At 52.4% G+C, this 21623-nt stretch overlaps 7 protein-coding genes across 7 annotated transcripts; 4 read left to right on the plus strand and 3 right to left on the minus strand.

Annotated features, from left to right (window-relative positions):
* Positions 1–139: 139 nt before the first annotated feature.
* GPR1_2 (coupled receptor) lies at positions 140–4514 on the plus strand. Its single transcript, XM_066121405.1, has 4 exons — positions 140–506; positions 570–1479; positions 1546–1859; positions 1912–4514. Exons 3-4 carry the CDS (start codon positions 1693–1695, stop codon positions 3014–3016), a joined length of 1272 nt encoding a protein of 423 aa, XP_065973762.1. The 5' UTR covers positions 140–506; positions 570–1479; positions 1546–1692; the 3' UTR covers positions 3017–4514.
* On the minus strand, positions 3419–4238 carry J3458_019095 (uncharacterized protein; the record flags this gene model as incomplete). Its single annotated transcript, XM_007816009.1, has 2 exons — positions 3419–3709; positions 3768–4238. 2 exons carry the CDS (start codon positions 4236–4238, stop codon positions 3419–3421), a joined length of 762 nt encoding a protein of 253 aa, XP_007814200.1.
* Positions 4515–7417: 2903 nt separating the features above from the next.
* ATP25_2 (ATPase synthesis protein 25 mitochondrial) lies at positions 7418–11206 on the minus strand. Its single transcript, XM_007816007.2, has one exon. The coding sequence runs from the start codon at positions 11146–11148 to the stop codon at positions 9241–9243; it is 1908 nt and encodes a 635-aa protein (XP_007814198.2). The 5' UTR covers positions 11149–11206; the 3' UTR covers positions 7418–9240.
* PPX1_2 (Exopolyphosphatase) lies at positions 7521–8768 on the plus strand (the record flags this gene model as incomplete). The annotated part of the gene is made up of 2 exons (XM_007816008.1): positions 7521–7632; positions 7702–8768. The coding sequence occupies 2 exons, from the start codon at positions 7521–7523 to the stop codon at positions 8766–8768; spliced, it is 1179 nt and encodes a 392-aa protein (XP_007814199.1).
* A 148-nt stretch (positions 11207–11354) lies between the features above and the next one.
* On the plus strand, positions 11355–17682 carry RPO41_2 (DNA-directed RNA polymerase). Its single transcript, XM_007816006.2, has 2 exons — positions 11355–15781; positions 15847–17682. Exons 1-2 carry the CDS (start codon positions 11588–11590, stop codon positions 15895–15897), a joined length of 4245 nt encoding a protein of 1414 aa, XP_007814197.2. The 5' UTR covers positions 11355–11587; the 3' UTR covers positions 15898–17682.
* Positions 16183–17670, minus strand: ARC1_3 (G4 quadruplex nucleic acid binding protein). The gene has a single exon (XM_007816005.2). The coding sequence runs from the start codon at positions 17485–17487 to the stop codon at positions 16291–16293; it is 1197 nt and encodes a 398-aa protein (XP_007814196.1). The 5' UTR covers positions 17488–17670; the 3' UTR covers positions 16183–16290.
* Positions 17683–18254: 572 nt separating the features above from the next.
* On the plus strand, positions 18255–21081 carry IRC5 (putative ATPase; the record flags this gene model as incomplete). Its single annotated transcript, XM_007816004.2, has 4 exons — positions 18255–18768; positions 18820–19136; positions 19191–20175; positions 20228–21081. The coding sequence occupies 4 exons, from the start codon at positions 18255–18257 to the stop codon at positions 21079–21081; spliced, it is 2670 nt and encodes an 889-aa protein (XP_007814195.2).
* Positions 21082–21623: the final 542 nt, after the last annotated feature.

A 21623-nucleotide genomic window follows, 5' to 3' on the forward strand; every position in this document is an offset into this window, starting at 1 on the left:
TGCTGACGGATGGATCTCTTCCACTCTAGCGTTGCCGGCCGAAAGAAAATCGTGGAGCCCGGCAAACACGCCCTTGTTTCATGACGGCACTCCGGCACACACAAGATCTGCGCCCTGGGAAGACTATAAGACGAGAACAGCGCCCCTTCGAATAAGAATAAAATGCCTCATCTGGCATCTTTTGGTGGCGGCGATCTCCTCGCCAGTCATCGCTTGATGGGAGGCAGGCCCGCCACTTGGGCCACGCCATACAATGCTTCGGAGCTGTCATTTCTTCGTTGGTGACGGGTGTTGATGCATAATTTCGGGCTGATGCAACCAGGCTGCATGAAGGGCCGAGTGGACGACCGAATTACTCGAAAAGTGAGCATGCTCGACACGCAAGACATGCGAAATACCAACTGGCCTAATTATGCTGGTGTCAGCAACCTCTTCTCAAGTAGGAAGCGCCAAAGCAGGGTAATGCCTCGACAATGACGAGGCACCGGATCAATCTGATCGATCAGGTGCGATATCTCACCTTTTCTTGCTTCCAAGCTCCCAACTAACTGCCCAATCATGTTGTCAAGAGTTGGCGCTTTCATGCACACATCGGCGCTACGCAGACTCTGGCGCTTGGTCGACACTCTCGCCCGGAGCTTGCAGGCTGGATGGAGGCCACGACGGACAGGCAAAAAGAAAAAAAAAGAGCAATGGCACGGCTTGTTAGACCTCGTCAAGGCTGGGCGCAGATTTGCCCAACAGATTTTGATCAAAAATCCTGCATTAGCGTAGGGAGACGATCATATGGCAGGCCAATATGAGATCTGACCACTTGCCCTGGACCTGAAGCCTAAACGCCTTGACCACTAGCTGTCCATGCCCTGAGTTCCCCGTACTCCGGTCTCCAGTAGTTTGATCTCTGCACTCCGCTCTGTTGGCCGTCGTTTGTAACTCGTGGCTCGTGCCCGTGCTCATTCTCGTCCTCCTTAAATATAAAAGAATAGAGCCCGTCCTGAAGGAGGACTGACTGCCTTAAAAGAAGCAGTGTCGAGCAAGGGACGAAAGAAGGAAGGGAGGCACCAAAGAAAGAAGGTACCGAGGAAGGAAGGAATGACACATCGACTGTTCCGCATGTCCTCGTTGGCCGGCATCGTCAGTTGGAACCTACAAAACACACATCTCGCACCGCCATGACAAGTACGAATGCTGGTTTCGCAGGAAACGATCGTCTAGAAAGCACCTAACAAGACAGGCACGAGCTGTGTCTGCCGCCATGGTGTCAGGGCGAGATGTCAAACACCCAGTACGCCATGGAGGCATAGCTGCCAACGCTGGTCCCACGATTCCCAGCCTGGGCTACACTTCTACCGGGAACCTGACATCCGAACATCTCCTCGAACTTCACGTGGCTGCCGTGGTTGTCGGTTTCACGAGTCTTCTGGCGACACTTGTTGCAGTGGTGTTCTTTATACAGATGCGCCGTAATTTTCGTCACGAGTAAGTGGGAAACCAAATATTGATACTCATTCTCGATAGATGCTCGAAGCTGACGTATTCTGACAGCCTCATTCTTTTGTTAATACTAAGCGACATGCTGGCGACGCTCTGGCTTGTACTCCTCCCTGCTATCGAGCTCGCGCGTGGCCGAATACCTTCCAACTCAACCATTTGTCAAATCAGTGGATTCTTCCTGTCCGTCGGAATCGAAGCATGCGACTTGACGGTGCTCCTCATCGCCGTCCACACCGCCTTGTATATCTTCAGAGGACGAAGCGGACTATATCCGTACCGGTTTCCGGCTTACACCCTAGTTGCGACAGGGTCCTTGATGCTTACATCCCTAGCATTCATCAACAATCCGGGTTTCGTCAATTCTGGTGCGTATTGCTATTTTCCCGCGAGGCCAACTTGGACGCTGAGGTTCCTGAGCTGGGTACCACGATATGTGGTTTGGGCGGTGATGGTGTTTATATACACCTGTATTTACATTTATGTGAGGTGGACCATGATCAAAGTCGACGAACCAAACAAACGGAGGAAAGTTGATGAACCGTTTTTCAGCCGACTACAGCAACTACCGAGACGAGGCTCGGTACCCTCTACGCCCCCAATAGCGTATCACGGACTCATTCCTCCAACACCACCATGCGACAACAAGCAACCGGACTATGGTTGGAACAGAGGAGCAAGATACGGTCAACATGGAAAGTCGAGAAAAGGCTCCCTCATTGGAAGCGGGGGTGGACAGTCACTGCCGAAGCCAGCTGTGTCGGCGACCTCACAAACTGACTGTGAGGAACGGACTCTTATTGTGACCAAAGATCCATTCAAAGACTATCCCCCAAGTGTTCACCATCGGAATGGCTCGAAAGAAGAAGCCACGGCGCTCTCACCAGCGAACTACCCTGCCCCGGCACAGCACACTATTGGCTGTTCGTGCATGGTTTGCATAGGGGCTGACAAGCCTCACGTCCCGCCTCCGCTGAATATAGAATTACGACTGCAGGGCGGTAGCGGCGAGGCTGAGTTGCTGCCCAGTTTGGTTCTATCACCCACTACGCTGAGTGAAACGGGCATGCCGAGTTCACGGCACAAGATTCGTCGCCAGCTGAGAAGAAAATTCATCTATCCGGTGATTTATATTCTGGGATGGATGGTTCCGTTAGCCGCCCATGTATCTCAGGCTGATAGGACCGGACGCCCCTTCCCGCTGGTCCTGGCTGGGCTTATGAGCATCTGCATTCAAGGCCTGGTGGCCTCGGTTGTATTTTTGATGCTGGAAAAGCCGTGGCGTCATCGCAAGCGCCCCGGCTGCTTCATGTCTCCGCGCAAGTGCTCCACGATGAAGAATAGTTCGGCAAGAGTTGGCCGGACGAGAGAAGAGATGCATGTGGAGGGCAGACTGGCAAAGACAAGAAGAGACCGGGAGGAGGAAGATCAACGACGTCAACCACAACGGTCAGAGACGCATAAGCGCGAGTGGTGGGATGCTACACTTGCTGGAATAGACGAGTCGGGAGACGAATATCTATAGTTGGTGCTTCGAGTCGGCGTCGTAGATGCTGCACGACCGTAGCGTTTCTTAAGAGGTAAATACATTCAGTTACTGTAGCCGACGCTGCACCGGCACTATGCGGTCGTCTATTTGTGTATATACTGCTAACAATAAGTAACACCCTGACATAGGACAGTGTCTCTACTATCTACGTCCCTGAGCAATTGGCCAGACTTGCTGGCAGTGTCTATTCGAACGAAACGGCGTCCAGCGTCAAGTCATTGATGTATGCATCTATTATACCTCAACTCCAAGTTTTGTTTCCGACTCCTGTGGAATCCAAGTTTCCTCCAACTCCGTGCGCGTCCTCCCATTTTTTCCTCTTTTCCCTTTAATTTTTTTAAACCTTGTCTCTTTGACATTTCATATGACGGTTGAGCTTTAACCCTCGCGGAGAAACTTTAAAAATGCTTTCCCAATGGCAACACCGTCATGCGGGATGGGCGCCCTCTTTATCGCATCCTCGTACACCTCGTCGGTGAAGATGCCCACTGTGTGTCGGTTAAACAGTATCTCGGAGATGATTTCATTCGTGAACTCGGGGTGGCCCTGGACGGTGATGTATTTCCCCGGGAGATACATTGCCTGCACTTGGCAAAAGGCGTTGCCGCCGAGGGGGATGGCGTCAGGGGGAAAGTTTTGGACAATGTCGCGGTGCATTTGGTGGATGCGCTGCGGGCTTGTTAGCGGTTCTGGCTTTTGCCACGAGGGGCCGCATTTGTTGCCTTACCATCTTGTCGAGAGCGAATATCTCCTTGCCCTTGTCGGTCAAGTCCACCTCTGTGACGGCGACTTCCCACCCTTTCTCGCTCTTGCCGACGCCGGCGCCGACAGCGCGCCCGATGATTTGGTGGCCGAAGCATACGCCCACGACGCGGATGCGGCCGGTTTCAAGGGCCCTCTTGGTGAAGTCAACGAGTTTCAGGATCCACGGGTCGTTGTCGAAGGCGGTGTGGCGCGAGCCCGTTAGCAGGAGGGCGTCGACGTTTTCGAGGGCCGGGTAGGAGTATAGGTCGTTGACTACGTCGTGGGGGGTGATGGTGACCATGTCGGACAGGTCCTGCGGCGGGCTCAACGTCTTGGCTGCGCTCGACAGGAGGGCCGTGAAGACGCCCGCGTAGCCGCCGAACTGGGCGCGCGTTTGGGGCTGCGGCGTGTCGCATTCGAGGATGGCGAGGCGGAGGGCGGACGAGGAGCCCATTTTCGCGACGCGTGTGGATGGCGTGGAAGGATAGTTGGAGGCGTGGAAGCGGATGTAGAGGAGGAATATGACGAGCGAGAGGATCAACGGGGCGAGTCGGCGGCAGAGGAGGATGGGGACTGCGGGCATTGACTTCTTGGCGAAAGAAAGAGAGAGAGAGAAAAGAGAGAGATTCGGACCGTCGGGCTTCGGAGGGTGGGACCGCGATTTACATTCAATGCTCAGGGACTCCACGGAAGGGAGCAATAAGGATGGAGAGGAGAGGACAATTCTGCACCAAAGGGGGGGGGGGGGTAAGTGTGGGACGAAGTAGATTTTGTTAATACGAGGACTGAAGCCTAGCGTTGGAAGGAAATGTGGATTCTGGCGATGTGCCGGGCGGCGGTTTCCCAAGGTTGAGGCGGGCTGAAGCGGGTTTCGCATCACCGCGGCCCGATGTCGGGGGCGCAGTTGGCGGAGAGGGGAGCTAAGAAAAGCAGCTAGCAGACTGGCAAGACCCATCCATTATGGACGAGGGCCGTTTTGCCTAGTGCGATCGACTCGTGCATCCGTCGACAGGGGCCTGATGGTACGATGAGGCAACGTGTAATACAATTCTGAACCGTTGGAGCAGCCGCGAAAGATGCTGCGCAACACTCTACATACGTATCTGAGTAAGGTAAGTTACTAGTTACCTACTTCATTAAGTAGGGGTCGATGGGCTTCAACAGGGGATGCATGCTGGGACACAGAGCACAGACGTTTTGAGTCGGGTGCGTCTGCCGACGTGCATATTGCACTTGTGCGTGTTGTAGATCTTGTATGCTCTTGCAGTGGGAGGCAAAAGGTATTTGATCAGATCAGGTACCTGGCTATTGCGCTCTATACTATCGTAAGTACCTAGGTATGCTGCAGTATATGAGTGTATACTACTCCGTACAGTATGTTTGTGTATACTTCCTGCACTCTCCCTGGTGAGCAAACATGTTCTGCCACAAACTGTAGTGTAGTCTACAGCAAAATGCGATGGGCATCTTGGCAAGATACGGCCCGGACAATGACGGACATGGCATTGCTCCATAACTGGCATGCCAACATTGTGTATCATTAAGAGGCAGTGCTATTGATATGCGCCATGTTTCTATGACTGTCGATAACAACTGCCAAAAATGACTTGTCGATTGCTCCCTAGGCCTATGTTGCGGATTTCTCCGCCTCCGTGATTGTATGATGTTCTGGTCGATGTACGGAGTGACCCTGGTTCAATAGAGTTGAATCATACTTCGCCCCGTTCGTTGACCTGATTGGCCCCCTGTAGATTGTTGACTTTTCAACTCCAAAACCCTTTTATTCATTTTTTTTTCTTTTTTTGCCTCTGCTGCAAGTTTCCAGCATAGCGGCTGTATCTCAACTGCCCTGGCCATCATCTCGCTTTTACGCCCTCTCGCGGACTAAAACACTGTCGAGCAGCCATGTTAGAAGCGATTCGTGGCACCATTTAGCTAGCCTTTGCAAAGCGACAATAATCTGACGGATCCCTTGTATGCTGCCTGCTGATCCAATCCGAATTTTCTCCCAGACAATTACTTGTAGCCTCTTAATATGCCCTTTTACTTTTAGCCCGCGCGTAGCGTCTATAAAGTACCAGACCAGTCATGACCCATAACAATGATTTCTGGGAGATATCACAGTTGAGACTAGCTATATCATTGGTCCTCTGGTTTAGCTCACTGATGCGCATCCAGTGTCCTCCCGTCCATGTGGTGAGTTGTTCTATGGCCGAGATCCAATCTTCGCTAAGTAGCATAGCCACAACGGTCACGCCAATTGGCCTGCTTGTAAGCGGCAAATACTCTAAAATGGCTGATAAACTCATGCCTAGACTGCCCAGCCATATCCCATATCGCACAGTATAAGGCGGAATGTTTTGGAGGGTCGATGCATATGCAAAAGTCAATATATTTGTGGTGTTTTATTGGGGCAGTTGTTGTGATATATACGGAGAGAGCCGCCATTGGGAGGTTCGTCCTAAATGAAGTGAGATGCATATTCAAGAAAAGACATGCCTAGTGTTAGGACCTATATAATAAATGGAGTAATTTTGGCATCTCGCCAGAGATCCTTGTTAGTCTAATGGGGCTTACTATCGCTGTGAACCGTTTCTAGCTCGAGCGATACTCCTATCAAGGGAGAATAGACATCGCAAATCCATGGTGCTTTCCATTGGCCACTCAATGAACACTTCCGAGCTCCGTACAAAATTGCGATTAGCTTTTCAACGTTGGGTAGTTTACCCAGCTGCTCTCTTTGACCGTTCTCATCAACCACCGCTCTTGTGTCAAGTATTTCTGTGAAGAGGTTGGTCTCGTGTTGGTCTCTGAATTTCTACTGTGGAAACCTATAAATAAAACAGTTAATAACTTTATATTAAAACCAAGTTGTGGTACTAAATCATCTCGTGATAGGATTCCCGGCCCAGTACCGCATTGTCTGATATGTTCCGCAAAGTCATGGAGTGCTTTGGCAGGCGGTTCAGTCCCACCAAACTGCCTATGGTCGATAAACCCGTGCACTTGCGAGCATGTCATGCGTTTGATTGAGCTTTTTGTGCCGTTGCGACCCTGTTCGCTTGCACCCGATGGGCTGCTCCCTGAGCTAAACGGATAACTTGAGCTATATTCCGGCCCGGGCATTGTATTAGGGTCGGAAACATAGGCGTTTCGTTGGTGATGCTTCGTCTTCTAACATTGGCGGGGTTAGTGGGAGACGTTTACGATCTTGTTTACAGTCTGTGGCGACATATATTTGCCGGCCGAGACGTATACACTAATGTGATGGCCGCAAGCCAGTTAGAGATATCTTCCCGTCTCAGATTCATCCCTATCTGGAAATCTGGGAATCACCTTTAGGGTTGGAGTGCCTACCCATGAATCCAGTTATTTTATCAAGTGTGACCAACTTTAGAAAGACCATGGAATTGCTATGAAGCGGGCTAAGGAGGCATCTGGGGGTTGAAAGAGAGGCCCAGCATGTCAGCATGTCGATATGCCCCACAGACGCCCTGCTCAGTACGCGTTTGGCCCCGCCCAATTCACTGAGACGTGCAGGCAGGCTCTTGCGGCCTGAAGCCTTTGACGGTTTGACCCAACTGTGATTGACGTCAGCGTAAGCGCCAGCGCCAGCGACATTGCCGCGGCGCCGAAAACTCCATCACCACCACCAAACCCAGCTTGCCCATGCTCTCTCTATCCTGTGCACAATGCACCATCGATGACGAGCTGGAAACGTGAGCGGGATTCCATCATGTCTAGATTAACGCTGCAGGCGTTTCTGACAACCGCCCGCAACGCCCTCCGAGCACCACCGGCCCAACGCGCCAAACCATTAACGTTTGTCGTCGGCAACGAATCCGCAGGTAAATAGATGACTCGTGCGAGAAACTCCCCTATACCCACCTCGCTGAAACATTCCACAACTCGGCCAGACCTCGACTCTCTCTGCTGCGCCATCGTGTACGCCTACATCCGCAGCCACACCGCCCCCCATGCGCTGCACATCCCGCTCTCCAACCTGCCACGAGCAGATCTCGGCCTGCGCCCAGAAATGGCCGCCGTGCTGCAACACGCCGGCCTGGCGCCCCGCGACCTCCTCACCCTCTCCGAACTGCCCGACCATCTCCAGCCCGAGGAGACGCGCTGGCTGCTGGTCGACCACAACTGCCTGACGGGCCCGCTGAAGCGGTTCAGAGGCCAGGTCGTCGGCTGCGTGGACCACCACGTCGACGAGGGCGCGCTCCCCAGGGGCATCTCGCCGCGCGTCATCGAGCCCTGCGGCAGCTGCATGAGCCTCGTCGTGGACGAGTGCAGGCCCGCGTGGGCGCAGCTCCTCGAGGGGGCTGACGACAACATGCCGCCCGGCGAACAGGACCGCCTCGTCAAGCTGGCGCTGGCACCTATCCTCCTCGACACGGTCAACCTGACGGCCGAGGCCAAGGTGCGGCCCAAGGACTCGCAGGCGGTGCGCTTTCTCGAGACGCAGATCCGCGAGCCGGGCTTCACCACGACGAGCTACTACGAGCAAATCAGCGCCGTCAAGGAGGACATCTCTGGCCTGTCGTTCCGCGACATCTTCCGCAAGGACTACAAGCAGTGGGAGGAGGGCGGCCTCGCGCTCGGCATCAGCTGTGTCGTCCAGGGATTCGAGTATTTGCTTGAAAGGGCGGAAACAAAGCAGGTCTTTCTGGAGGAGCTCGCCGCCTGGGCCGCCGAGCGCAGGCTGGACGTTGCCGCCGTCATGACTACTTCGCACCCCGGCGGCAGTTTCCACAGACAGCTGTTGGTTTGGGGCACGACGGACAGGGGCAAGGAGGCGGTTGGGAGGTTCAGAGTCATTGGTCGGCCGCTGGGTCTGGAGCAGTGGGAGGACGGGGGCTTGGATGGTGATGACGGCTATGGGGGGAATACGAGGTTCGCGTGGAGACAGGCCGACTTGGCGGCGAGCAGGAAGCAGGTTGCGCCGCTATTGAGGGAAGCCCTGAAGGAAGGGAAGTAAGGAGGATTAGAGAACTTGGGCATTGTAGAAGGGGAGAAGGGGTGGTGCTGGCGGTGGTAGTGTTGGTTTCCTGCGTTGCTGGATGGGTTGCGGGACGTTGGATTGGTTGGTGTTTGAATGATGCGAAACGTGGTTCGAGAATCCCTCTTCGTGATACACACATGTTTGCTTGGTGGGTTTCGACAGGAACGGAAGGATTAACGCCACAACCTTGACGCCATGGCCGATGGAAGATTGCGGAGTACCTCGAGGGACGAGAAAACCATAAAAGACTACGCTAATCAAAATCCTGTTCTGCAGCCTGATATGAGGTGATTATTCTTTATTTGTAGTAGTATATGGTCAGGAGGACCCAGCCTTACAGTTATAGCTGTCATTTACATGGTACATACTGTTATTATACAGGGATTGAAAAGAACTTTTCTCTTTTTAGTTTGGTAGAACAAAACAAAACTACCGGCGATGACATGATTCAGCTAGGCGTGTTACCATCCGTGAATCGGTGGAGGGCTTGTGCTCGCTCCTCTCGGGCTTGAGTCCCGACCAGATGGCGATGAGCGTCTTCGACCTCTCTCAGGACCCGCACAAACTCTCGATGCTGAAGGCGTCGTCGACTAATGAGGTCCAGTGAGTCCAGTGATGGTGGATTATGAAGCATCTCCTCTGCCGCGGGATCAGCGACCAGGATACAAGCCTTGAGCGCGTTGTAGACGGGACCCGTGGGATAGACAGGCGGTTCCTCTTTCAGCATCTCCGGGTACACCCACCTCAAAGCATCCACACACATCCGGGCGTCTTGCGTAGAAACCATGACGCGATAAGCTAGCTCATATAGCTCTGCAGGTCGCGCAACTTGAAATCTGGCAGGCGCGCGGAAGGTGTCCCAAAACCGATCCCAGGCTTGTCGCTCGGCGTAGGCTCTCATGAGCCGCAGTGTCTGGCTATGTGCCAATGGTGTTTGGAGATTGAGCAGTAGGAATTCAAGGTTTCTTTGCGCACGCTCCAATTCTGGCCCATACGCAACCGACGTGACTATCGACTCAATCAAAGTGACGAGCATGTCTTTCGATTGGACCGAGATCCCTCGCTCCTCGGCCGTCTGGAGTAGTTGATCCACAAGGTCTAGGCGTGCGGATGCATCGCCCTCTGAGTGAGATGCCTGAAATGCCGCTGATATCAAGCGCTCAAGAACTTGTTGACTCAGAGACGTCCCAGAAATGTGAAGGTCCGTGATCTGTCGCTGGAGGGTTTTGAGCTCGGAGTCTTCAGGCTCTGCTGCCAAGGTAGGATTCTCTGATGGCTTGCTTTCGAAGCTGGCGGCTGCATAGTCTCGTGACTGTAGCCTTCTGGCACTCGTGGAGAAGTATCTCTGCTGCTGTGAAGCCTGCTGCAATTTCTGCCACTGAACAGCCGATGAGCTATTGGGGAGCTGAATCTTGGACGATACCAAGGTCTCCAATTCGGTTTGGTCTTGAATGGCTTGCCCTTTGATCTTCATTGTTTGCTCCAAGTTCCGCTTCAACACGCCTCGCCACAGAGTTTCCAAATTAAGCTCATTTCGCCTCAGCTCCGTCATGCACTGGACCACAATGGTGGTTCCAGTGGGAGAAGCGCCAAAGCCGGAGAAACGCCCGCTCTCATCATAGCTGACGGTTTCGTCAGAGACTTTGTCGCTTGTAGAAAAGTTAACACACACCCAGCCAGTGGATATGCCATTGTCGCCACCAGGAAGAATCATCGTGTTGGTACCCATTAGCTTGGCCTTCTTTCGCAACCGTCGTAGTTTGGTCTTCAATTCCCCAGGCCCGATGAGCCCATCAGCTCGTGCATCCACTTTGTAGCTTCTTCGGAGCCATCGCACGAAGCGGCCAGACGAAATGTGCAAATGTCGCTCGCTCCGGGCTGTCGCAAAGAGCATAATAAGATTCGGACCAAGAGCGGCCGGGGGATCTAGATCACGCAAGTCCATTAGGGAAATATCATCCAAGCCCATATCTTCAAATATATATTTGATCATTGGAGCTATGAGTTGAGGAGATTCGTTGGGCGCCTTCGGTAAGAATGGCGCATGGAGGCTTGGCGGATGCCTAGGTGGCTCGACCTCGAGGAACCAAGGGTTGTTGGTAGCAGACTCGGCTTCGCTGGTACGCTCTCGAAACTCACCATGATCCTCCGAGCTCGTTGAGCTTTGCTTCTGCGCTGAACTGGACGGAACGCTTCGGTCGGCAGAGAAGAATCTGTGAGGTAGTTGGGGAATTTGGAGGGTAGAGCGTAGTCCCATATGTTGAAAGGTCGGCGACGATCTAGCGACAACAGCTTTCAGGATTGCATTTCTGCAACCGCAGCACCCCAAAGTTGCGGCCGCTGGCCGTGAAATCATCCTGGCCGGTTTGGGACACAACTGGCTTTTCGAGTCTGATGTTGTCACAAGGAAGAACAGCTTTCCATGCCTGGGGTATGAGCAATTGAAGCTCTGACTTTTTGGTGGGTCTCGCAGCGTTAGCATTGGGACAGGCACGTGATGCATCCCCGAAGTGGCCAATCTGGGGGACTGACTTTCGAAATTTTCGGATGGAGCTGGCCTCCTATCAGTGGCTGCGTGATCTTCAAACTTTCGCCCTTTCTTTCTCTTCGCGCATTCGGTACTCGTGCCAGCCCATTCTCCATTCACCCATTGTATTTGTTGTTGGCTTTAACAGCTGTCATTCATATTCTATAAATGTTTTAATTTCAATACTTGCCTCAGCAGTTCAGCAGCCTGTTGAGGCTACACTTCCCCTTTGGCATCCGCTGCTGTCTACCACCACCTCGAGAACAAGATGCTCAGTCAACAAACAAGGAGCAGCGCACTTGCTCACCGAGCTGCAGTAATCAGATCAGCTGGGCCATCGACGAGATTCCCTTCCATTTCGCTAATACGGTTACCAACAATATGCCAGAGATCAATAGTTACGCGCCAGTGTCGGCCATGGCGAAGACGTGGACCGGAGTCCTCCCTGGGCCATTACTTCCACGAAAGAAGCTTGGCGACGGCTGTTGACGACTTCAAGTTTGAAGTTATGCCATATGAGCACCTCACAAACCCTTCAATGCCGCCATTTCAGCCTTCCTCGCTTCGTTCCCATGACATTCAGTCATTCGACTCTCCAGCCCCATTGACGATTCCGGAACCTGGGCCTCCCAGGACACCGACTAAAATCAATACATATGGCATCCCCGGCGAAACAGAAGACATGCTCCCTGTATTTGATGCATGTATTCGTGTTGGGAAACTGGATAGGGCCGCTCTGGTGTTGAAGAGACTCAATGCAATGGGAGTGCTCTCCGGGGAAGAGCGTATTTTACTCAACAACCAGTACCTGCGGGCATCACTCAAGCAGATGCGTAACAGTCCCGACCGACGACAGGCCGAAGAATTACACAAGTGGTACGAGATGCAAATCCGTAGCAAGGGCCTTCCACACACTGCCGAGACTATTGCTTGCATGCTCAAGGCGTCCCTTCTCTCAGAGCGAGGCTCGAGACTTGACCGCCTGGTCAACAGGTACATGGGTATGGCCCCCGGCGAATCGGGTCTTCGGGTTCTCAGCATGGATGATATCCTCAGCGACCAAGATCTGGCAGTCATCACCGAGATTTGCCCAAAGTACAATTTCACCGTGGAGCCGGCCGAGGAGATGGAAATGTCCGAGCCGACTGAAGAATACCCCGAATTAAGATCAACTGAAGCCTCTGTTGACCAGGCCGTCGATGCCGTATCGCGCGGGGAGGCTGCGGAGCTTATACCCACCCCACAGCGCGGTACGGGATTGGCGTCACTGAAGAAAGGACTTCACTTGCTTAGGGACTTGCAGGACGTGGATGTTTCGAAGATGTCGAATGCCGATCGACGTGATATTCAGTTACAGCTAGAGCGAGATTCGATTGAATGCGCCATCAACCGGTGGAGAGAAGCTAACAAGAACCTTGCTCAGCTGGGGATCAGCACTGCTGTCTCCGCATCATCAGCTGAAGAATCTCTCTCTTGTCGCATGGCGGGATGGCTTGAATGTCTGGAGGAGAAACTGAAGGAAGAGCTGGCTTTGATCAAGATTTCCGAGAATAAAACTTCTAAGTCCGATCAAGATCTCGAGAGGTGCCTGTACGGACCGTTCATAAGTCAGGCTGACCCTTCCCGGCTGGCTGCTCTTACAATTCTCTCTGTTCTCAGCCTTGGAGCCGCGCAGGGCGTGGACAAAGGAGTTGTGGTGAGCAGGCTTGTAACCAACATTGCCAAGCTTGCCCAGGAGGATATTGAGACGCAAAAGGTGGAAAAGGCCAGAGCAGATGCCAAAGGCGCGGCCAAGAAGCTGGGTAATGGCATCAAACCCAATCGCCAAGTTCACTTTACCGGTACTATAACGGACACGGCAACTCGGACAACCAGTCAGCCTAACAACGAAACTACGACAATCATAGACGATGTATCTGAGACGGCCAAGGAACTGGAAAATGCAACTCGCGAGCCGTGGTCAATATCCATCCGTGCACAGGTTGGCTCATTTCTGCTAAAAACACTCATCGACAATGCTTTTGTCAAGGTTACGATGGAGCATCCTACGACGAAGGAGCCCATTAGTCAAAAACAACCGGCATTCACACACATGCAGCAGCCTCGTAGGGGCAAGAAAGTGGGTGTGCTCCATTTCAACTCGAATCTTGTGCAGCAACTGAAAAAGGAACCCGTCGGTGACTACATTGCCAAGCATTTGCCAATGATTGTCGAGCCCAAGCCCTGGCGTCAACTGAATGAGGGAGGGTTCTTGGATAGCAGAACGACGTTTGTTCGTGTGAAGTCGGGTGACGTGGAGCAGAAGCTGTACACCGAAGCTGCCATCAAGACAGGCGATATGACGCAAGTTTTTAAAGGTCTCGACGTGCTCGGCAAGACTGCCTGGCGGATCAACAAGAATGTGCTCAATGTTATGATGGAGGCCTGGAACAGTGGAGAAGAAATCGCCAATATGCCACCGCTGAACCCTGAATTTGATATTCCTGAGGAACCAGATTCCTCTGCAGATCCACTGCTGCGAAGAAGCTGGATGCAAGCTGTCAAGGCAATCGAGAATGAACGGTCCGGTATGCACTCTCAGCGCTGCTTTATGAACCTCCAACTCGAGATTGCACGAGCATTTAGGAATCAGACCATGTACTTCCCGCACAATATCGATTACCGAGGACGCGCATATCCGATGCCGACGTATCTCAATCACATGGGCGCCGATCACGCAAGAGCAATTCTCAAGTTTGCCAGGGGAAAGGAACTTGGAGAAAGGGGCCTTCGATGGCTGAAAATCCACCTTGCTAATTTGTACGGGCTGGACAAGTCAAACTTTGACGAACGAGAGGCCTTTACTAATGACAATATCTCCAACATCATTGATTCCGCCACGAACCCTTTGAACGGAAGTCGATGGTGGCTCAAGGCGGAAGATGCATGGCAGTGCTTGGCTGCATGCTTCGAATTGAAGGCGGCGCTGGAGCTTCCAGACCCAACCAAGTTTGTCTCGCAGCTTCCTGTTCACCAAGACGGCACTTGTAACGGTCTCCAGCATTATGCCGCCCTAGGCGGTGACACGTGGGGTGCTAAGCAGGTCAATCTCGAACCTGGCGAGCGGCCGGCGGATGTTTATTCTGCAGTGGCAGATCTTGTTAAGCAGGCCATCGACAAAGATGCCGAGGCCAAGAATGAATTTGCACTGGTGCTTCAAGGCAAAATCACAAGAAAGGTTGTGAAACAGACAGTCATGACCAACGTTTACGGTGTCACGTTTGCTGGAGCTAAGAAGCAGGTTTGCAAGCAGATTGATGCCTTGTACCCTGATCTGGGAAAGGAATGTGGTATACCCAACCTGGTCCTTTCAACATATATTGCCAGACACATCTTCAACGCTCTAGCAACAATGTTTCGTGGAGCCCATGACATCCAGTACTGGCTGGGTGAAATTGGTGGTCGTGTCTGTCGAGCACTGACACCAGCCCAGCTCAAGGAAATCCGAGACAGTTATGAGAAGGAAGGAAGCACAAAAAAGGATGAATTAGATGATCTGATGAAACATTTTCGCTCCTCTGTTGTTTGGACAACGCCCCTTCGCATGCCAGTCGTCCAACCGTACCGAAAAAGCACAGCCAGGGAGATCCGGACCTGTCTCCAATCAGTGGTCTACCCAGTCAATGAACAAACCGACCCGGTCAACAAGAGAAAGCAACTTCAAGGCTTCCCACCCAACTTTATCCACTCCCTGGATGCAAGCCATATGCTGCTGTCAGCCCTGCAGTGTCACGAACAGGGATTGGATTTCGCGGCGGTCCATGATTCATTCTGGACACATGCTGCTGATATTGATACCATGAATGGCATTCTGCGAGAGGCCTTTATTCAAATTCATGAAGAGGACGTTGTCGGTCGCCTCGCAGCCGAGTTTGAGGCGAGACACAAGGGCTCACTCTACCTGGCTCATCTCGACCCTTCTTCTCCCGTGGCTAAGAAGATCAAACAATTGAGAAAAAACAGCAAACTTTGCCCAAAGGAAGAGCTAGTCTTGGAGTACAAGCGCAATTCACTCAGACTCTCGGGCAATCCTTGGGATCTAGAAGCTGCCAAGAAGATTGTGACACCAGCATCCGTGTATGAGGAGATGGCTGGAGCAGAAATAGACGTCAGCATCAGCGAGGACACCAAGAACATGGGTTTGGGTGAGATCCCGCAAGAGGAAGTCGATACCGACGAAGGGATGACAGCAATCGAGATGAGCGAGGTCATGGCTGCTGATGAGGACGGTGTAACGGACTCTGACGATCCCCATGACGCCGCAGTCTTGTCTAAGCGCCTGATGGAGAATATGAAGATCAGTCACTTTGAGTCACAGATTGTAGGCGCGAAAAAGCCAAAGAAACCGACCAAAGGTGTTACCAAACGTGGCACTGCCGTGCCGGTGTGGCTGCCTCTGACTATCCCAGCCATCCCCAAGAAGGTAAATGCGAACGCAGCAACCCATGCCAACTCCTACACTTGACAGACAGCTAACGTATTATGTAGGGTGACTTTGATGTGACGCGTCTACGAGAGAGCAAGTACTTCTTCTCATAAAGCACGTTTCGTGTTGTATAAAACAAAAAGCGACTGGAGTTCGCATTTGGTGTATTTTATTGAGCGTTTACATTTATCTCGGGGAAGCATTTTCATTGGCGTTTTATCGGCATTGCCTTGGGAAAAGAAGGCACTTTGTTCACATCGCCCTAGCTTGGTCGGCCAGGTGTGCACGCCTCTCAAATACTTGCATATAGCGACGGTATATGTACTGTAGTATATTAGACGGAGTATTTTCGCAAAAAAAAAAGGGAAACGCAAATAATTCAAATATGATTGCACATTGTGCGAACAAAGATGTAGTGAATGCCCAGGGGTGTGAGTCGTGAGTCGAGCTTCATCGTAGTTCTAATTGCGCTTTTATTCATCCGCATGGTTCTATGTGACATCTGTTTACCGCACAGCAGCGCCCTTCAGGGTCTGAACAGTGCAGACGCCGCCGGCCTCGGTGACCAACTTGCCAATGCCAGTCTTGCCAAGCTTCTCAACAACAGCAGCGTCAAACACGACCTCCAAGTCATCAGTGGTAGTAAACCCAGGCTGGAAAGTCTCCCAAATCTTCTTCTTGGGATTCAGCACACCCTCTGGCTCGCCCGCCCAACCCTCAAAGAACACACGGTCGCCAGCCTTGGAGCCCTCCGGAGGGGCAACCAGTTCCACCGGGCCCTTATCCTCGTCAACCTCGCCCTCCTTGACCTTGGGAGAGGCAGCGAGAACCATGGCGCAAGACTTGATTCCTCGCATCTTGACGGGCTTCAGGTTACACACAACTACAACCTTGCGACCCTGCATCTGTTCGAGGGGGATAAGGCCGTTTAGACCAGAGCAGACGGTTCGGCAGACTTGGCCCTCGTATTCAGTGTAGTCCTCGTTGCCGGCCGGGTCGCCCATGGCAATGGTTGAGACGTACAGAGAGTCGGCGTCGGGGTGCTGTATGGCCTTGAGGATGTGACCGACACGGAGATCGATCAGACAGGGTGACAAGGGAGCGGCGGCAGGGGCAGCTTTAGGCTGCTTGGGGGCCTTTTCCTTCTTTTCCTTTTTGGGCTTATCACCACCACCGCCAACAGCGGCGGCGGCGGCACCCTTGGCCTCGTCAACCTTCTCCTTGACCTTTTCCTTGGTACGGTCAACCAAGCTGGCCTCCTTGTTTCCATCAACGGCGGCAGCAGCAGCAGCCTTCTCCTTCTTTAAGCGCTCCTTCTCAGCCTTGGCATCAACGGGGGGCTTGACGTAGCGGACGTCGTCCTGGTTAACCTGGATCTTCTGGTCCTCTTTGAGCTCAAGGCCAAATAGAGCGGAGTTCTGGACAAAGTCAAGGTGCCGGACAATGTGAGGGTGGCCCTTTTCGCCGGTTCGCTCATCGGGAGACCATTTGGCAACGATGGGGGAGAGGGTCTCATAGATTGCTACGTCTGCCTTGCTAGGCTTGCTGCCGAGGAGGGTGGTTCGGCTGGCGAGATGGCTGTTGAGGGTCTCGAGGATAGTGGCCTTGTCCTCACCAGACTTGAGGCGGTCTGACGTGGTGAGCCACTGCTGGATTTCGGCCTCCTCTGTGGGAGTATATGTCTGGTTGGCGATGGAAGCCATTCTGCTCAATTGGGTGAGTGGAGCGGGCGAGAGGGCCCTGATGGTAGGACGAAGAGCTCGAAGGCGAAACAGTTTCGCTGCGGTGGGTAGAGAATGTCGCCGGTTCGGGACGAAGGCGACTTCTCTTAATTGCGGTGTGGGTTATCTATTTGACACATAAGCAGAGATCTGGACTGATAATTTTTTTTCCAATGCTCCAACGGCGGGGTGGTTTGACGTTGGTCAGCTCGGAGGGGTAACGCCCAGCTGCACCATTTTGCACTAGCCACTAGTTAGTTACTCCGTACTCCGTACTGAGTCAGTTCCTGGAGGCAGGGGGTAGCATGGCTCCTGCCTCGTGCGTCTCCGCCAACGCGGTACATCTGCAACCGTCCGGCACGCAAAGCACGTGACTGCGCGCGACTTCGCGTTACGAGCGCCGTGACTTTTAATTGAGACTGGCGCGTGCGCCCTTCGCAGCCCGTACGTATGCGCCCGCCAATTCATTTCGGTTCACAATCGCTTCAATTTGACTCAACTTTTGGATTCGACGGCAGAGGTCATATTTTGGTAAATCTGGGTTCATCTTGTGTTGAGGATACAAACTATCAGCATCAATTGTCGGCTCAATCTCTCTTAGTCCCCGAGTGGCAACTTGGGATCTGACTTGAGCTGTGCGAGTTCAATCCGCAACATCCACCGAGACAAATACTACTGCGTTCGTTATACTGTCTACCGCGGACATCAATTCGCGGTCACGACCGTATCGCCATTGAGATTGCCACCTCATGATGGATATGTTGTCGTTATCTGACGTTGAATCAGCCTCATCAGAAGCCCCAGCCATGACGAGCCCTCCGAGTTCGCCGCCTCCCGTGGCATCGCCCAAATCTGACGTATTATATCAGATTACTGAGAATAGTCTCCTAAGGGAAGAGCGGGAAGCACGTGACGAGAACAGAAAGGCAGAGGAAAAAAGGGCAATTGCTGCTCGGAAACCAAGGAAGAAAAAGAAGGCTGAGACTAAATCAGAGCGCGAGGCCAAGGCTCGAGAGCTGGACGAGTTGCTGATGAAGAGCGCGGCCTTCAGTGATATCCTCACAAAGAAGACGCAAGTTCTTGGACGAGTTGGCAGTAGTCTCGATGGTAAGACCCTAGGCGAACATAATCTGCAAATGGCGAAGCAACCCAATTGCATGGTAGGAGGAACTATGCGCGACTACCAGTTAGAAGGCCTGACTTGGATGTTTGAGATTTGCTCGCAAGGCATGAGCGGGATTCTTGCCGATGAGATGGGATTAGGTTAGTAGCTGTCCCTTGACTTGCATATCTGTGTGATGCTGACTAGATCAGGCAAAACTGTCCAAACCATTGCTTTAATCGCATTGCTCCGTGAACAGGAAAACTACCTCGGGCCTCATCTCATCGTCGCGCCGTTGAGCACGCTGTCGAATTGGATGGACGAGTTCCACAAGTGGACTCCATCCATTCCCGTCATCATGTACCATGGAAATCAAGCTCAACGCGAAGAAATCTTCCGGACCAAGATGCTGAAGAACCTCACAGGTGGCAGACCGACGAACAGATTTCCGGTTGTTTGTACTTCGTATGAAATGGTTTTGCGAGATCAGCATAACCTGTCCCGGATCCAGTGGGAATTCATTATCATTGTACGTGTTAGGAAGCCTAGCCAACAGGTCTACATATCTCTAATTTCACTACAGGATGAAGGACATCGGATGAAGAATGCAGAAGCCAAGCTCTTTCAACAACTACGACAATTCACATCCGCGACAAGATTGCTAATTACTGGAACCCCTCTACAGAACAACTTGAAAGAGCTCTGGTCATTGCTACATTTCTTGCTGCCAAATATCTTCACTGACTGGGAAGCATTCGAGTCGTGGTTCGACTTTTCGGATTTGGAGGACGAGAGAGGCACAGAGGAATTTATTGCCGATCAGATGAAGCAGGACCTGGTCAAAAAGATCCATCTTATTCTACAACCCCTACTGCTGCGCAGAATCAAGCAGGATGTTGCGGCGTACCTGCCTAGAAAGCGGGAATATGTCTTGTTCGCGCCCATGACCAAGGAGCAGACGGATCTCTACAATGTCTTTACCAACAAAGAGATTGATACGAGGCAATATCTTGAACAGAAAGTCACGGAAAAGGTCAATAACGCAATGGCATCGGGCAGCTCGACTCGCGCATCCTCGCGATCTAGTAGTCGTACTGCGGCAGCGGCCAAGAAGAATGGAAGCTCAAACGGAAGTACGGTTTCTCTTCCCGTACGGCAAAGCCCTCGTGGCAAGAAAGCGGAAAACAAGCCAACATCCTCGATTCCAAATGCTTTTAGCCTGATGATGGGGAAGCGTTCAGCCAGCCAACTCCTAAAGGGCGACTCGCAGAAAACTGCGGCGACCCCAGCAAAGCAGGCCACAAAGAGGAAAAGCCCGCCGACCTCTGTGAGGTCAGAGACCAAGAGTGCGAGATCAAGCCGCAACTCAACTCCAGTTAGCACTCGTGGTAAATCACGGAGAGGGAAGACATATGCAGAGGCGGACTCTGATGAGGAAGATGCCCTATCTGATGATGCATTCGAAGCCAAGCTCGCAGCTGAGGTAGAGGAGGAGGAGGAGGAGGAGGAAGTCGATGAACTTCAATCACCCGAGGAAGTCGAGCGAGCCCAGACATTAGAACTTGCCAGTACGTTTTTGGTATCCAATATGTTCAGAATCCAGCTAATTCCGTTATCCAGAAAAACAGTTGGCGCAGAAGAAACTGGGAAACCCGCTGGCCCAACTGAGACTCGTATGCAACAGCCCTCACAACTTCTACAACCCCTGGGCTACGTCCACCGATATTCCTGTCGATGAATCCATTATTACTTGTTCGGGCAAAATGCTGCTTCTCGATCGACTCCTGCAGAAGCTGTTTGATAGGGGTCACAAAGTCTTGCTATTCTCCCAGTTCAAGACCCAACTGGATATCTTGGAAGATTATAGTAGAGAGCTCCGAGGCTGGAATGTCTGCCGTATCGACGGGTCTGTCCCGCAAGACAGCCGCCGCCAACAAATACATGACTTTAACAACGACGCTGACTACAATCTCTTCCTATTATCAACCCGAGCAGGAGGCCAGGGCATTAATCTGGCATCAGCCGACACTGTCATCCTCTTCGACAGCGACTTCAACCCGCAGCAAGATCTTCAAGCGCAAGACAGATGCCACCGCATCGGCCAAACCCGGCCCGTCATCGTCTATCGCCTCGCTACAAAGGACACGGTTGAGGAGTCTCTCCTCATGTCAGCGGACGCCAAGCGCCGTCTGGAGAAGCTCGTCATCAAAAAGGGTGGATTCAAGACTATGGGTCAGAAGATGGAAAATAAGGAACAACTTGATGCAGAGACGCTGCGGGCTTTGTTACTAAAGGATGGGCAGGTGTATGCGGCATCGGGGGGTGATCAGATCCTAAGTGACGAGGATCTTGACACGCTGTGCGACAGATCAGACGAGGCGTATGAAAGAGCAGCCAGTGGTCTAGATGACGCAGATGGGTATCGTGTAGTTGAGACGGGTGCGGATTCTATCAAGATGGCGAGAAAGGAGTAGGGGTGCATTATTGAAGCATCTCAAGCAATCAAAAACAACCCCATAGTTTCCGGTTTAGAACCATGGAGGAATTCCATGAAAATCTTTTTGGTCGGCCCGCCAACGTTTATTCTTTTCTTTGCCATCACAACCCTCTCTGGTGCAGTCACGGTGCTGTTATGAAGCCGTGCCTCTTATCTGCGACAGCAGAGCAGCGCCATTCCCCATGGCGGTAGCGTAACATGAATATGCAAGCTGCAGGGGCCACACGTACTTGTATTTGTATTGGCGAGACACTGCTTGGCTAGCTCCGATCCACGTTGGTGGCGTTGACAGGCCTCGCACCTGTTACTTGTATTGCAATCTCCTGTTTATTTCCGGACGGCCTATTTTAACTACTTTTGTATCAAACTTCGTCATCATGGAGTGTCAGGCTGGACCAAGCCGGACTATGCACACAGTTACGGTCAACATTGTCAACTTGGAGACACGGCCCCTTTAGTTACTGCCAGCTATGGCATCATTTTCTCTAGAAGCATCTCATCACACAGATCTGGTTAGTA

Source organism: Metarhizium acridum, assembly GCF_019434415.1.
Source record: "Metarhizium acridum strain ARSEF 324 chromosome Unknown scaffold_555, whole genome shotgun sequence".
Taxonomy (NCBI): domain Eukaryota; kingdom Fungi; phylum Ascomycota; class Sordariomycetes; order Hypocreales; family Clavicipitaceae; genus Metarhizium; species Metarhizium acridum.

Excerpts from the sequence above, each read along its gene's own strand:
- ARC1_3 (XM_007816005.2), bottom strand. The coding sequence starts at position 17,487 with ATGGCTTCCATCGCCAACCAGACATATACTCCCACAGAGGAGGCCGAA.
- ATP25_2 (XM_007816007.2), bottom strand. The coding sequence starts at position 11,148 with ATGATTTCACGGCCAGCGGCCGCAACTTTGGGGTGCTGCGGTTGCAGA.
- RPO41_2 (XM_007816006.2), top strand. The coding sequence starts at position 11,588 with ATGCTCAGTCAACAAACAAGGAGCAGCGCACTTGCTCACCGAGCTGCA. Across the intron at positions 15,782-15,846 it reads TCCCAGCCATCCCCAAGAAG|GGTGACTTTGATGTGACGCG; the intron begins GTAAATGCGAAC and ends CGTATTATGTAG.
- GPR1_2 (XM_066121405.1), top strand. The coding sequence starts at position 1,693 with ATGCGACTTGACGGTGCTCCTCATCGCCGTCCACACCGCCTTGTATAT. Across the intron at positions 1,860-1,911 it reads TCCGGGTTTCGTCAATTCTG|CTGGGTACCACGATATGTGG; the intron begins GTGCGTATTGCT and ends GAGGTTCCTGAG.